This window comes from Zonotrichia albicollis, chromosome 2 (assembly GCF_047830755.1).
Source record: "Zonotrichia albicollis isolate bZonAlb1 chromosome 2, bZonAlb1.hap1, whole genome shotgun sequence".
NCBI lineage: Eukaryota > Metazoa > Chordata > Aves > Passeriformes > Passerellidae > Zonotrichia > Zonotrichia albicollis.
Genome location: NC_133820.1, coordinates 111,906,075 through 111,918,323, shown reverse-complemented (window position 1 = coordinate 111,918,323; position 12,249 = coordinate 111,906,075). Strand labels below are relative to the sequence as shown.

The following is a 12,249-nucleotide window of genomic DNA, read 5'->3' as shown; positions in this document are numbered from 1 at the left end:
CAGTCTTTGCTTTTGTCTCTCTCTTACCAGAAAGGGGTGGGGGGAAGGGGAGGGGCTTATTTGGGGTTTAATTTTCTGGCTGGTGTTAAACCATCATGGACCAGTTCCCTGTTTAAAGGCAAGATTGAAAAGAGTTCTTTATTTCTGAGCCACAGGGAGGTGCCCCTTGATGCCATCTCCTGTGCCTGTCATGCAGCTGGCAAAGAGAAGTCCCTTGACTGGTGGTAGTAGAAACTTACAAATTGACTGTTCATATGGAAATCTTTACTTTCTCTTCTATAAAACTCAGGGTCCTACACGCAGGACAAATGGAAGCTGGGTTTTCCCATCTTTAAGGGCTCTCCCTTCCACAGGTTTAATCTGTGCTGCTGTCCTGGTTCCAGCCAGGACAGGGCTATTTTTTTGCAATAGCCATGAGGAAACATGACCAGAACCCTAATGTTATTTGATGCCACCCCACTTCATTGGGGGCGGGGGTGGAGAGAGGGACTGTCTGTGCAGGTTCCTTCAAGGAGGGGTCCAGGGTGAGCATTTCTGCATGTGCATCAACCTCTCTTTTTTATACTTTTTAAAAATTAATATTGTTGCTGTTACTATTAATTTTCTTATCTCATTGCTGTTTCTGGGAAATTGTTCTTGGCCCGTGTTTTTTCACCTTTTGTGCTTTCAACTCCCAACTCCATTCCAGGAGTAGGAAGGGGAGGGGAAGCAAGAGAGTGGCAGTGTGGTTTGGGAGAGTGAAGGGAGAAGTACTGTTCATAAACCAGGACAGCTGCTTTAATAATCTGCATATGAAATACATGAGGCTGTGCAGCATGACTGGATTTGGCCTTAGTTTTGATTTTGTCAGAGATCTGCCAATTAGGATTTGTTCCAACATAATGAAGTCGGCTGTTGGCGAGATGCAATCTTCTATTGATCCCTAAGGCTTGGCAAAATAAAAACACAAATAAATGAATGAAATATGCTATGCAGTCTATTTGGATTTTCACTTGATGTTTATTTCTGTAAGTGCTTATTTTTTCTACATCTGCTTTCAGTTGTGCCTGATTATGTCAAGTATTTTCTCTCATATTTGTCAGCTTGGACTTTTTTATTCCTCTTCATGAACCTGAAAGGCAATTGAGATAGTATGCAACTGTTAAAAATAGAAATGTCAAGAGGTTTTAGTGTAAGTTCACAAGTAAGTGACAAAAGCTGCACTAATGCTTCTGTTCCCTGGTATTACGAGTTTGTATCTGAAATAGACTAGCAGCAGTCTGGCCAACATTTGCCATCTTATTCCAGCTAACAGTGCAAGTATCCTGTCCTTGTTCTGGATTATATAGATCCTTTTGATGGCAAAGGACTTCTACAACCCTTTTTTAATTGATGATAGTGCTCTGAATGACACACACTCCCCAGAGTATCCAGGAAATGGGTACTCGTAGCAGTAGACAAGGTATTTCTAATGCTGCAGGATTAAAGTAGTCTCTGCAGTGCCCTTCTCTCCCCAGAGGAGATGTGATTTTTGGGACAACAGTCTCCACCTGAATGTGTTTCCTGGCAGCCTCTACAGTCGCTGCCACAAGACCCTTCTTGTGGAGCTGCCACCGCTGCGTGCGCCACTGAGCTTATCTTTTGGCCACACTCTGCTCCATTGCCAGAGCTGCAGTTGGTGTTGGCAAACAGCATCCGACTAGTGAAAACAGGCATCCACTTTTCTGTGACTTCTGCATTTTTGAAGCAGAAGGAGGTTACCAGTAAGGTCCAGGAAATAAACAGCAACCTTAACAGTATTTAAAAAAGAAATTATTCTCATGGTGTACAGTGTTTATTTGATGCCATGGCTTTGTGAATCTTTAAATGAGTTTATAGTGGTTTTGATTTTTTTTTTTCTGTAGGGGTAGAATAATGTAGAAAAATCTGTGGAAATTTTTTATCCTTAAAAGCTGCAAATATTTTGAGGTGCCATTGCAGTATTGCTTCCATTGTACATAAATGTGTGATGAACCAGATATACAGGTAGTTTTAATGTGTCTTTTCTCTGGATGGTGGAGTAGCAGTAATTTATATATGTCAAAGGTAATTTCATTAGGCCAATACAAAGCAGAAATTAAGAGCATAAAGGCATTTTCTCCCTTTCTTAGCTTGGGAGCTATCAACTCCATAAAACATATGTGATGTTAAGCATGGAAGTTTGTTAAACTTGCAAATGAAATAGATTTTGCAATGACCCAGCTCCTCTTTCTATCATTCCTAAAAGTAGCAATCTCACTCTTTTTTTGCCCTGTTTGCCACAAGGCAACCATAGATAAGTTTGCTTTCAGTTCCAGACTAAGTTCTTAAGTGCCTTCTAGTTTCATTAACATTTTGCTGCCATTCAGTTCAAGTGCAAAACACAACAAATATATTTCTAATCACTAATGACTTCCCAGCACCTAAGTGACTAATGACCAATATTTTCTTTTCTTTTCATCCAGCTTTTCCAACCAATACAAGTTCATTGAAAGAGCAGTGTTAAAATATCTAATGTGGTAATATCCAGGCTCTATTACAAACATAGAAATTTCCATCATCAGGGAAAGAAAAAGGTGGAGTCTTTTAATATCCCTTGCAAAAAGAAACCCCAAAACCCAAAACAAACCCACCAAATCACCAATTTTGCTTCTGCTGCTGAGAACAGAGGTTAAATGACAACAAAAGTACAGAAAATATATTTTGTGTAAGGGTCAGATTGCTGTCCTACAGGGTTAACTTAATATTAAAATAAAGGGCAAAGCGAAACAAAACAAATGTAGAAACCCAAGAATTTATCCTAGTCTACACAACTTTCAGAGATATAACAGATACAGAGGACCCACTGTTATGTGTTAAACACTCACATCTACCCCATACATATGACCATACCTTTTTCATGCCAATGTCTCTTGACTTGCTCCTCAGCTTATTAACTTGAGATTCAGCTATTTCAGCCCTTTCTTCAGCATCATCCAGATCATGTTGCTGTTTTCTGTACTTCGAGAGGTACAGATTGGCTTGAGCTTCCTGTTGAGAAAAAAGAGTGCAGCTGATTTCCTCCTGTCCACATGAAACAAAGCTTTTAATTTCAAGTGGGATGGAAAGTGCTCAGCATGAGTAGGTAACACCTGCGTGGGCACCACTTGCCTCCTGCAGAACTGAGATTGTTATTTTACAGAGTTGGTATTTCTAGGGGCATTTTCCACGTTAAATGAACGAAGAGGCTTTCAATGTGTCTTCTGAGGGGCTAGGAGGGGCTGAGGGCTGGTTGTTCCCTTCCTCCCCTTCTCTTGCAAATTATACTGCAATCTTAGGTTAAAATGGAATACTTTTTCTTAAATATAATCAACACATATGCTATATATTTTACTTTACATATAATATAAATACAGTTTTATATGCAGGGCTTATATAGATATGAAAATAATTACGGGCACAAAATGTGTCTTTGTACTAGAAATTTCTATGGATAAAACATTGTAGGTTTAGAACAATACAAACAATACATCTCTCAGAGGTAAAAAGGTCCAGATAGTTACTTACAGCTTCCTCTGCTTGGTGCTTGTAACTCTTCACTTTTAATTGTAGCTTGTCAATCAGATCCTGCATCCTGGCAAGATTCTTCTTATCTTCTTCTGACTGTATCAAAACACCATTAATTGTGTTGATAGTGTAAAAAGGCTTAAAGCATCTACCACAATACAATAATTATGGATGCCATATTTTAGAAACTTATAGCTCAAAGCACAAACTAGCCATGTCCAAATTTCTACATCGTCATTGAAGATGTGTGTGTAGGGGTGAAAACTGAGACTACCCTTCCCATGTATAGATGTATATACATTTTATATAAATTTATATAAAGATATATATGTGCACACACTTTTAGAGGTGTGCAGATACACACTGGCAGAGTTCCTTGCTCGAGGGTGAGGAGCATGCTTGTCATTATAAAGCATGTCATTATATATTGAAGCAGATATGGGAGAGCCTAGAACTGTGTAATTTGCATAATTTGAAGTTTGATTTGCAGGCATTTCTGGTTAAAAAAGCTGTCATGCTCCACAAGCAGAGGGACCAGCTAATTCTGCCTGCACACTGCATTAAAGAAAACAACCTTCAGATGCTCATACAAAAGTCAAACAACAGGTAGGAGGATAAATAATCTCCTAAGGCAGATAGATGGGTTTATCTTCTTAACGCTGTTCAAAGAAAAAGGGTAAGTGCTCTGTGCTGCAGGCCTTCTTTGAAGGCCAAGCAGCATGAGCAGCTGTTAGCAAGCCTGCAGGAGGCTCAAGACTAGACCCTGCTGCTCAGTAATAGAGACCTAGGACTCAGCAACCCTACGCTGAGCAGGGCATTAGAGCCACTGAGTCCTTCTGGCTCCTTTTCGCAACAGCAGGACAGCTGAGAGGGAGCTGGGCTCTTTCTTCCCTTGCATTGTAAACAGCCTAGATTGAAGCCTGTTCCATATTAATACTGTGTTAAAAATGTCCAAATCCCAGCAACAGAGGCTTTCTAACATTAGTTACAGCAAATCAGGCAAGAGGATGATGATCACTGGCACAGGATGCCCAGAGAAGCTGTGGATGCTCCATCCCTGGAAGTGTTCAAGGCCAGGTTGGATGGGCCTGTGAGCAGCCTGGTGTAGTGGAAGGTGTCCCTGCACATGGCAGGGGCATTGGAATGAGATGATTTCCAAGGTCCCTTCCAACCCAAAGCATTCTGTGATGGAAGCCGTAGGGAGATTTATCCCTCCTGTGTCTAAAGCTTCCAGCAATCAGAAAGCTCTGACTAAGGCCATCCATCCTCCTTTACTGTAACCCTGAGGCTATTAATGATGTGTCTTGCCAGTTGCCTGGTGGTTACTGCATACCTGGTAAGTCAGCTCCTTTATGCGTCTCTCGAACTTGCGGGCTCCTTTTTGGGCATCTGAATTGCGACGGAGTTCAGCCTCAAGTTCATTCTCCAGCTCACGAACCTGCAACAAAGGAAAACCCCTTGCCATTATGCTGCATATATGGAAAGCAGTACATAATTTGGTTCACAGTTCAAGAAACACTAGGTATCTCCATAGAGTCAAATTTCAGGAAGTGATCAAAATGTCACCTTTGCACTCTGTTTTTTCATAAAAGTATTCCAGCTGCACCATCAGTCAGAGGTGCAGACATGTGCAAAGACCAAAAATGTTTAACCAAAGCAAGCATTGAGAGACACTTTTGCTGTTTTTAAGTGCTGGGGCCTTTAATTATTTTTTAATCAAGGGCTTTGTTTATCTGCTGGTCAGCAGCTCATAGCTGGATAATGAAGGGGAAGCATGTCTCCAAGAACTGCTCACCTGCATGTTGTGAAACAGAGGAAACAGAGGAAAGTGTCCATACTACCCCTTCTCGGCCTCTGTGAACTTATCAGGCAGCACTAGGCTACCAATGTGGTGCCAATTCTGTAAGCAGAAGGCAGTGGTCTGAAGTTGGAGCACAAACTTACTCTGGATTCCAGTTTTTGGATCTGCTTCTTGCCACCTTTCAGAGCTATTTGTTCTGCTTCATCCAGTCGCTTCTGGAGGTCTTTAATGGTTTGCTCCATGTTCTTCTTCATTCTCTCTAAATGAGCACTAGTGTCCTGCTCTTTTTTGAGCTCCTCAGCCATCATTGCTGCCTGGAAAACAACCACATTTTACAGGAAATCCTGTATGCTGTTGCATTATGATTTAGAATAAATGGTGGAAGATCAGTCCTGAGCTATCCCTTATTTGGATTATTTACTCTAGCCAAAGCTCCACAGCTTTTTCCCCCTCTCTGTTCAAATGCTTTGTTTAAGATTCCACCTCTCCCTCTTTCTTATTTTCTTTATCCCTGTGCTTTACCACTCGGGTTCTTGTTTACAATGCCTACAAGTAACCCTGTGACATTCACTGCACTAAAGTGTCCTTAGATGCTGTGGTATGAAAAGAAGTGAGCCTACTTACAATAGGGAGTAGTGAAGTAGGGAACCAGCCTACTTACATCTGTGATTGCTTTCTTGGCTTTTTCTTCTGCATTCCGGCACTCCTGAAGTGATTCTTCCACTTCATTCTGCATCTGGGAAATGTCACCCTCCAGCTTCTTCTTTTGATTGATCAGGCTTGTGTTCTTATATTAAGTTTTTCCCAAATGAATAGTGGAAAAGGAGGAAAAGTGATGATTAGAGATAATTCCTCTAAATACCATAGCACACCAAGGCTTCCTGATTTTTGCCACTTCTGGATTACTCAGAGCAATATTTGGGAATGGAGACACAGGTACGTGGTAAGGGCTGCCTTGACCAGCATAGGTAGGTTCAGACTGAAGAAATATTAAAAATACTCTCAAAGCTGTAAATATTCAGATTTTGATTCAGATAAAATAATAAGCAATAGGCTGAAATAGAAGAATTAATAAGGCTGTTCATTTTGGTAAATTAATGATCCTTAATCAGCCAGTGAGATGAATAAAACAACATCACCAATGGAGACTGAAGAAAACACTGTAAAACATTGCCAGCCTGTAGCACATTTTCATTTCTTTGTGACCATTATTTGGTGAAGAGAAGCTTTGGTTTTTAGTAAAAATGCTGTCAAGTCAGGACATTCCCCTCCATGTCACCCTAGAAATGGCAGTATCCACCTGGACAACATCCAAAGGCTGATCTCAGTGGAGACCTGCAGGCACAGAGGGCACTTTGCTGCAGGTGGGTTCCTGTGGTTTCCTGCCCTGCATCATCTCCCTATCGTGAGAGTCCAGCCCTGGTTTTTCACTGCTGAGTAACATCACAAAAACATTGTTCTCGAGAGGAACCCCTCACTGTCCAGGATACAGCTTAACTAAAGCAGGAAACTGGTTTTACTGCAGGGAAGAACAAAAGAAGTCAAATTTAGTCTTTTTATTTTCCATCAGTGTTTTTTCTGGAAGCTGTTTAAAGCAGTTGGATGAATCATCTGTTCCAGCTAACTTGGAGTCAGGTGGCACGTCCCCAGAGTGACTTAACTCCTCTGCCTCTGGAGGGATGCCAGGGTGTGTCTGACTTGTGGTGGCCACGGACAAACAGTGTCAGTGAGGAGCAGAGAAGGGTCAGGCTAACCAGTGAGGGAGAGGGCACAGAAAAAGCCAACCTGACTGTGAAGCAGGTTCACACGTTCAGTCGCTTCCAGCAGTTCGTGTTCTGCCAGCTTCCTTGCCCGTTCAGTCTGGTCCAGCAAAGCCCTCAGCTCATCCAGCTCTGACTGGAGAAGGTTGTTTCTCCTATCAGAGACTGCCAGCTGCTCCTTCAGATCTTCATTCACGTGTCCTGAGTCATCCAGCTGCACCTGAAGATCCTAAAATAAAGCGACACAACCCCATTTCAAGCCTGTGTCCTTATATCAGAGAAGCAGATTGCAGCAGCTACCTGGGATCAACCTCAAGAGTTTCAGTGCTTTTTAAATTTATTATATTTTTATTTTATTTCCAAACCATAAGCTGAATAGCTTTTGTGGTATGTGGTGCAACGGAGGAAAAAAAATCTGTGTTCTCAAATCTCTAAGAGCTGGTGGTTCTGGAAGAGGAGACAACAGAAGAGGTGCCTTGGCAAGAAACACTTTTTTTTTTTAAGCTATTACAAATGTTTACACAAACAACAAAGCTAAATATACACACAGTCCCTGTACTCCAAAGAACCCACTTGCTCTCTGCTTCTTTTAAAAGCCTTGCAAGCTCACAAGAAAATCACAGGTTTTCAATTCCTCATGCTATAGCTTTCTGCCCCTGCAAGAGGCTGCAGCCAGCAAGGGTTTTGGATCTTGTCTAGCTTGTATGCATGTCTGAGAAGAAATCCACATTTCAGTATTCTCTTATGCTATACATGATCACCAAGGCTTTCCCTTTACATTGTTGGGAACAGCTTCTCTCTTAATTACCATCACCACTGGTGGTTTGGTCTGTACCAAGGGAACCCAGCCTATCAGAACTGCTGGGTGCTTGGGGGGTACCAGTACCTTTATTTGTGTCTGCAAGACTCTTGCTGACTTGCTTGCTTCTGCAGCATGCCTGTTAGCATGGCTGAGCTGGATTTCCATCTCATTGAGGTCCCCTTCCATCTTCTTCTTAAGCCGGATAGCCTCGTTTCTGCTGCGGGCTTCAGAGTCCAGGGTGGACTGCAGTGAGTCTATGGCACGTTGCTGGTTTCTCCTGAAAAGGACATGAAGGGTGAATGGAATGATTTTCCTCTCTGTTCAGGGACACAGAAGTACTTGCAGCAGTACTTTACTTTCTGAAATGTCTCCCCTCCAGAAATAGTGTATTTCTGACTAGTGACATAAGTAGCACACTCACATAGCATGCATAGTTTGCAGTGCCTCACTGCTGTCTAACTGGCTGGTGTGCTTCACACCCTCAGCTAACTCCTGATCTGTAAGCACCTCTAACATCCTTCTCTGTGTTTCCTTTGGCAGTACTGGGGCAAGGAGTGCTCTCAGAGCTCTTGTAAACACAAGCAAGTATGGATTTAAACCTGACAAGAGGCACTTCCAGCCCAGCAGTCACTTAGTAAAACACTTACTGAATAATTTCCTGGAATGATTTACATCTCAGCCTTTTGCTGAAGGCATTAGTGGAGGGGATTAATCCATCTGAAGTGAGGTTGCTACGTTCTAAGCTCTAGGTGCTCTTTATAGTAAATGGCATGTAAATAATTGTAGTAAAAGCTACAATTTATTGTGTCTTAAAATAGATGTCGAAAAAACTTTTCTTGTGCTAATTTTAAGGGGAATGATTCATTCACACAAATATATGTTACGGACATCTAAATTTAGAAGTGATTAAACCCACCAGCCTGGTCCCCCTGGGAAAGGCAGCTTAATGTCAATTTAAAGACAAAGCAGATACAAACAGCCTAATTTTCTTGATTCTGTAACAGAGAAATCCTACAATGAAAGTTTTGCTCTCTTGCAACCGGAAAGTTACTCAAAGCACGGAATATGACACACATGGAAACATTTATTTCACTGCTGGCCAAGTTCTGCTGAAAGTGTAGGAATTCTGGGAAATCACCAAGTCAACAAGATAAAACTTGAGAGCTTTGTTGCTTCAGCAAGATATTGAACTGTGCCCAAGATTCCCAGAAATCAACACAGAACGTCTGCTGAACACTCATTGTGAAGCTGAAGCAAAATGCACTGAGTAGCACAGCTTGTCCTGAGATCTCTGCAATCCAGACATCTGCAGGACACCAGAAGGTGAAAGGGCCAAAATATTCTTGGTTTTGAAGCAATTAACATATCAGTCCCTCTGGGTATGCTGGCCATGGTGGGCCTTGGACTTCTCCTTCCCTACCCTTTAGCCTATCAATAACCAATAACATGATTCTTGAATTAATGACATTACAACGCTGATTAATTCAAGGCCAAAGTTTGCTGAGTAACTGCACAAACACATAGGCTAGCACAGCCTCCTCTTAAGGGTATAACTCTTTAGACTTGCTTTTCTGCTGGTTGGGAGGGGAGAGACAAAAAAACCATCCTTCTCTCACCTAATTGCTTTCCAGTTTTTCCTATTTATCCATCTTACCTGCAAGTTCCTCTCCTGTTTCATTCACACTTTCTACATGACTGCAATTCTCACTGCTTACCCAAATGGTGTACACATAATACAAGCTCCTCACATCCTCCCACACTCAGTGTAGCTGTAATTGCATAAATTAACTAAATGCCCTCAGATGACATGGGTTTGAGCACCACTGAGGCAAGTACTGCTGATTTTGCCTGGGGGTCCCCTTGGGAGGCAGCCATCCCACACAGGATTAGGAGATCCTGTGTGGATCTCTAGACCTGCTTACCTCCATACTGTCAACATACAGAGTTAGTGACCCTGGTCTGCTGTAAATTGATTATGCCAGCCAGTTTTTTTACAGCTGCAGTGTGTTATGCATGATGGGTTTAATGGTACACTGTCAGAGACTGATCTGACAGGAATATTTAAAGTGAGTAAGGGAAATGTGGCAGGGCTAGCCTTTGGCAGATAGTCAGAGGTGTCTTGGTCTCTGGTACGGACAATATCTGCCTGTGCTGGTATAACTACCTGTGGTATGCTTAACTGCCTTGGGTCCTGAGAATAGTTCCAGTCTTTTCAGACTTTTCCCTTAAACATGCTGCTTCCTGCACAGTACCTTATATTTTCCATTTCTTCCTCCTTTTCTGTCAGTTTCCTTTCAAACTCTGCTTTCACCTGAGAAAGTTCAAGCTGAAAACGAAGGGTCTTGCTTTCTTCATGTTCCAAAGCTCCCTGAAATAGAAAACACCAAGAGCTTGCAAACCAGGAATTGATTTTTTTTTTTCCCAAACTACAAACAGCAGCACAAACATGATCCCTTCACACTTCTCTTCCTGTTTCCTCCTCCTCTCTCTAGGCAAGGGCACAAGTAGCTTACATGGCAAAACAACACATTTATTTGCCTTCTAATGCAACCTGACAGCTGGAAAACTGAGCAGCAAGCTGCTTAGAGAACAAATTGTTAAATAGTCCACAGCTCACAAAAAACCACCCAAACAACACCCCAACACTTCACCTCTGCCTGCATGGTTTTGACATCAACAGATGTTCCCTGCTCCACACCTCTGTACAGATACTCTCTGGAAATTCACAGGCTTGTAAGGGACAGGGATAAGCTAAAACAAGATTGTTGTTGGGAGAGTGAAGGCGTCCACACATCCATCCCCTCCCGCTCACAAAAATCTCTGCAAATCACAAAGTGTTGGAAACTTCCCAGTTACATAATCTTATCAGGCAAGATGACTTCAAGGAAAGAAATAACAGACATCAGCTCTGTATGACAAAATGCAAAAACTTTCTGTTCATTCTTTCCAATTAACATAAAGACAAGTCTGTGAAACAGGAGTGATTTGTTCCTGTCTTTATTCCAGCATTTCTCTAATATATAGAAGTGAAGAACTAAGCAGTAGTTAACAGCCCATAAAGTAATAACAAGGCCTCTGGCTTTCAGGTCTCACATAAGCCATGCTCAGTGTCATTCTGTCTCCCTGCTGCTCTCACTGAATAGGAATGAAAGCACAGAACTGAATATCATATTCTGGGAGGTGTTCTCTGAAGGGTGGAACTGCACAAGCTTAGCACAAGCTTAGCTAGTCTTCCATCAAGAGAATAGGGAAACAGAATGAGGATTGTGAAAACAAAGCTGTACAAAATCCCTGCTGATCTCCAGCCAACATGCAGCAGGTCAGTCAAATACACACATCATGACCAGGAGCCACAACATATTAGTGGGAAAGGCACATGGAAATTCTTTCTCATCAGCAGTGACTGCCAGAGGCTCAAATTCACAAGAAAGGGAGAAAATCTGCATTAATCCATTTCTTTCACATTAAGAGTAAGATACATCATCACTTTTGTTAGTTCCTAATACCACTGAGTTTTAGAAAGCCATTCCACACAGTCCAGGAAAGTAAACTGTGTCCCTTAGATCCCTCAAAAACTGATATATTCTTCCCAGCAAGGGAAGCTTTTTGACAGAGTATATATTCATTCTCCACATCTCAGAGCTGTGGAAGGTAGACATGCTCTGGGAAAGTAGGGCAGATAAAAATGATGGAAAATCCTGATAAAGACACTCTTTTCCCTTGAGCTTTCTTTCCTTACCTCTGCTTCTTCCAGAGCCAGCTGAACTTCTGACTTCTCCTGCTCAACCTGCTTCTTGATTTTTTCTATTTCATGGAGGCTCTTGTTTCCTTCACTAATCTGATTGGTCAGATCAGAAATCTCCTCTGAAACAGAAGAGGAATGGATGGATTTAGCAAACAGAGAGTTTGGAACATCCTGCAATTCATGGAGTGTTAATAGAGGACCTATGCCTCAAACTGCTACCTTTGTACAAGAGCCCTGCCTTACTTTCACTTACAGCAAGATTTTTACCTGAACAACTTGAAAGCTCAGCTTTTCTTGTGAATGCTTTTTTAAGTGGCTATAGTGATTTAGTTTTTATCTGTGATCTGTAGGTTAGGAACACCATGCTCTGCTGTTTAGGCTTCATCCACTGCACCACTATCATTTTTCTTGTTCACCCCTTGAGACTGCCTCCTCTGCCAGTGAGTTTCATTGACAGGGGGGCAAAGGGAAGCCTTCTCTGCTCTGGCCATACCAGTCTCCATGTGCAAAATATTCACTAGCAGCACCAGTGTCTCAAATGACATCAGAAAGCTCCTCTCAGGATGAGACAAATGTCTTTCCTCACAGACGCTGCAGG

The 12,249-nt window shown here is 42.0% G+C and overlaps 1 protein-coding gene across 1 annotated transcript in view; it reads right to left on the bottom strand.

Annotated features, from left to right (window-relative positions):
• Positions 1–979: 979 nt before the first annotated feature.
• The window catches only part of MYH15 (myosin heavy chain 15), a 45,430-nt gene continuing 34,160 nt past the window's right edge, over positions 980–12,249 (bottom strand). Inside the window, exons 34-43 of the mRNA XM_026795499.2 lie at positions 11,646–11,770; positions 10,159–10,274; positions 7,991–8,183; positions 7,130–7,333; positions 6,006–6,131; positions 5,488–5,658; positions 4,877–4,981; positions 3,544–3,639; positions 2,890–3,027; positions 980–1,111 (exon numbers count right to left, since the gene is read on the bottom strand). Coding sequence (XP_026651300.1) covers positions 1,094–1,111; positions 2,890–3,027; positions 3,544–3,639; positions 4,877–4,981; positions 5,488–5,658; positions 6,006–6,131; positions 7,130–7,333; positions 7,991–8,183; positions 10,159–10,274; positions 11,646–11,770 — 1,292 coding nt within the window. The 3' untranslated portion in view covers positions 980–1,093. The remainder of the gene's footprint in view (positions 1,112–2,889; positions 3,028–3,543; positions 3,640–4,876; positions 4,982–5,487; positions 5,659–6,005; positions 6,132–7,129; positions 7,334–7,990; positions 8,184–10,158; positions 10,275–11,645; positions 11,771–12,249) is intronic.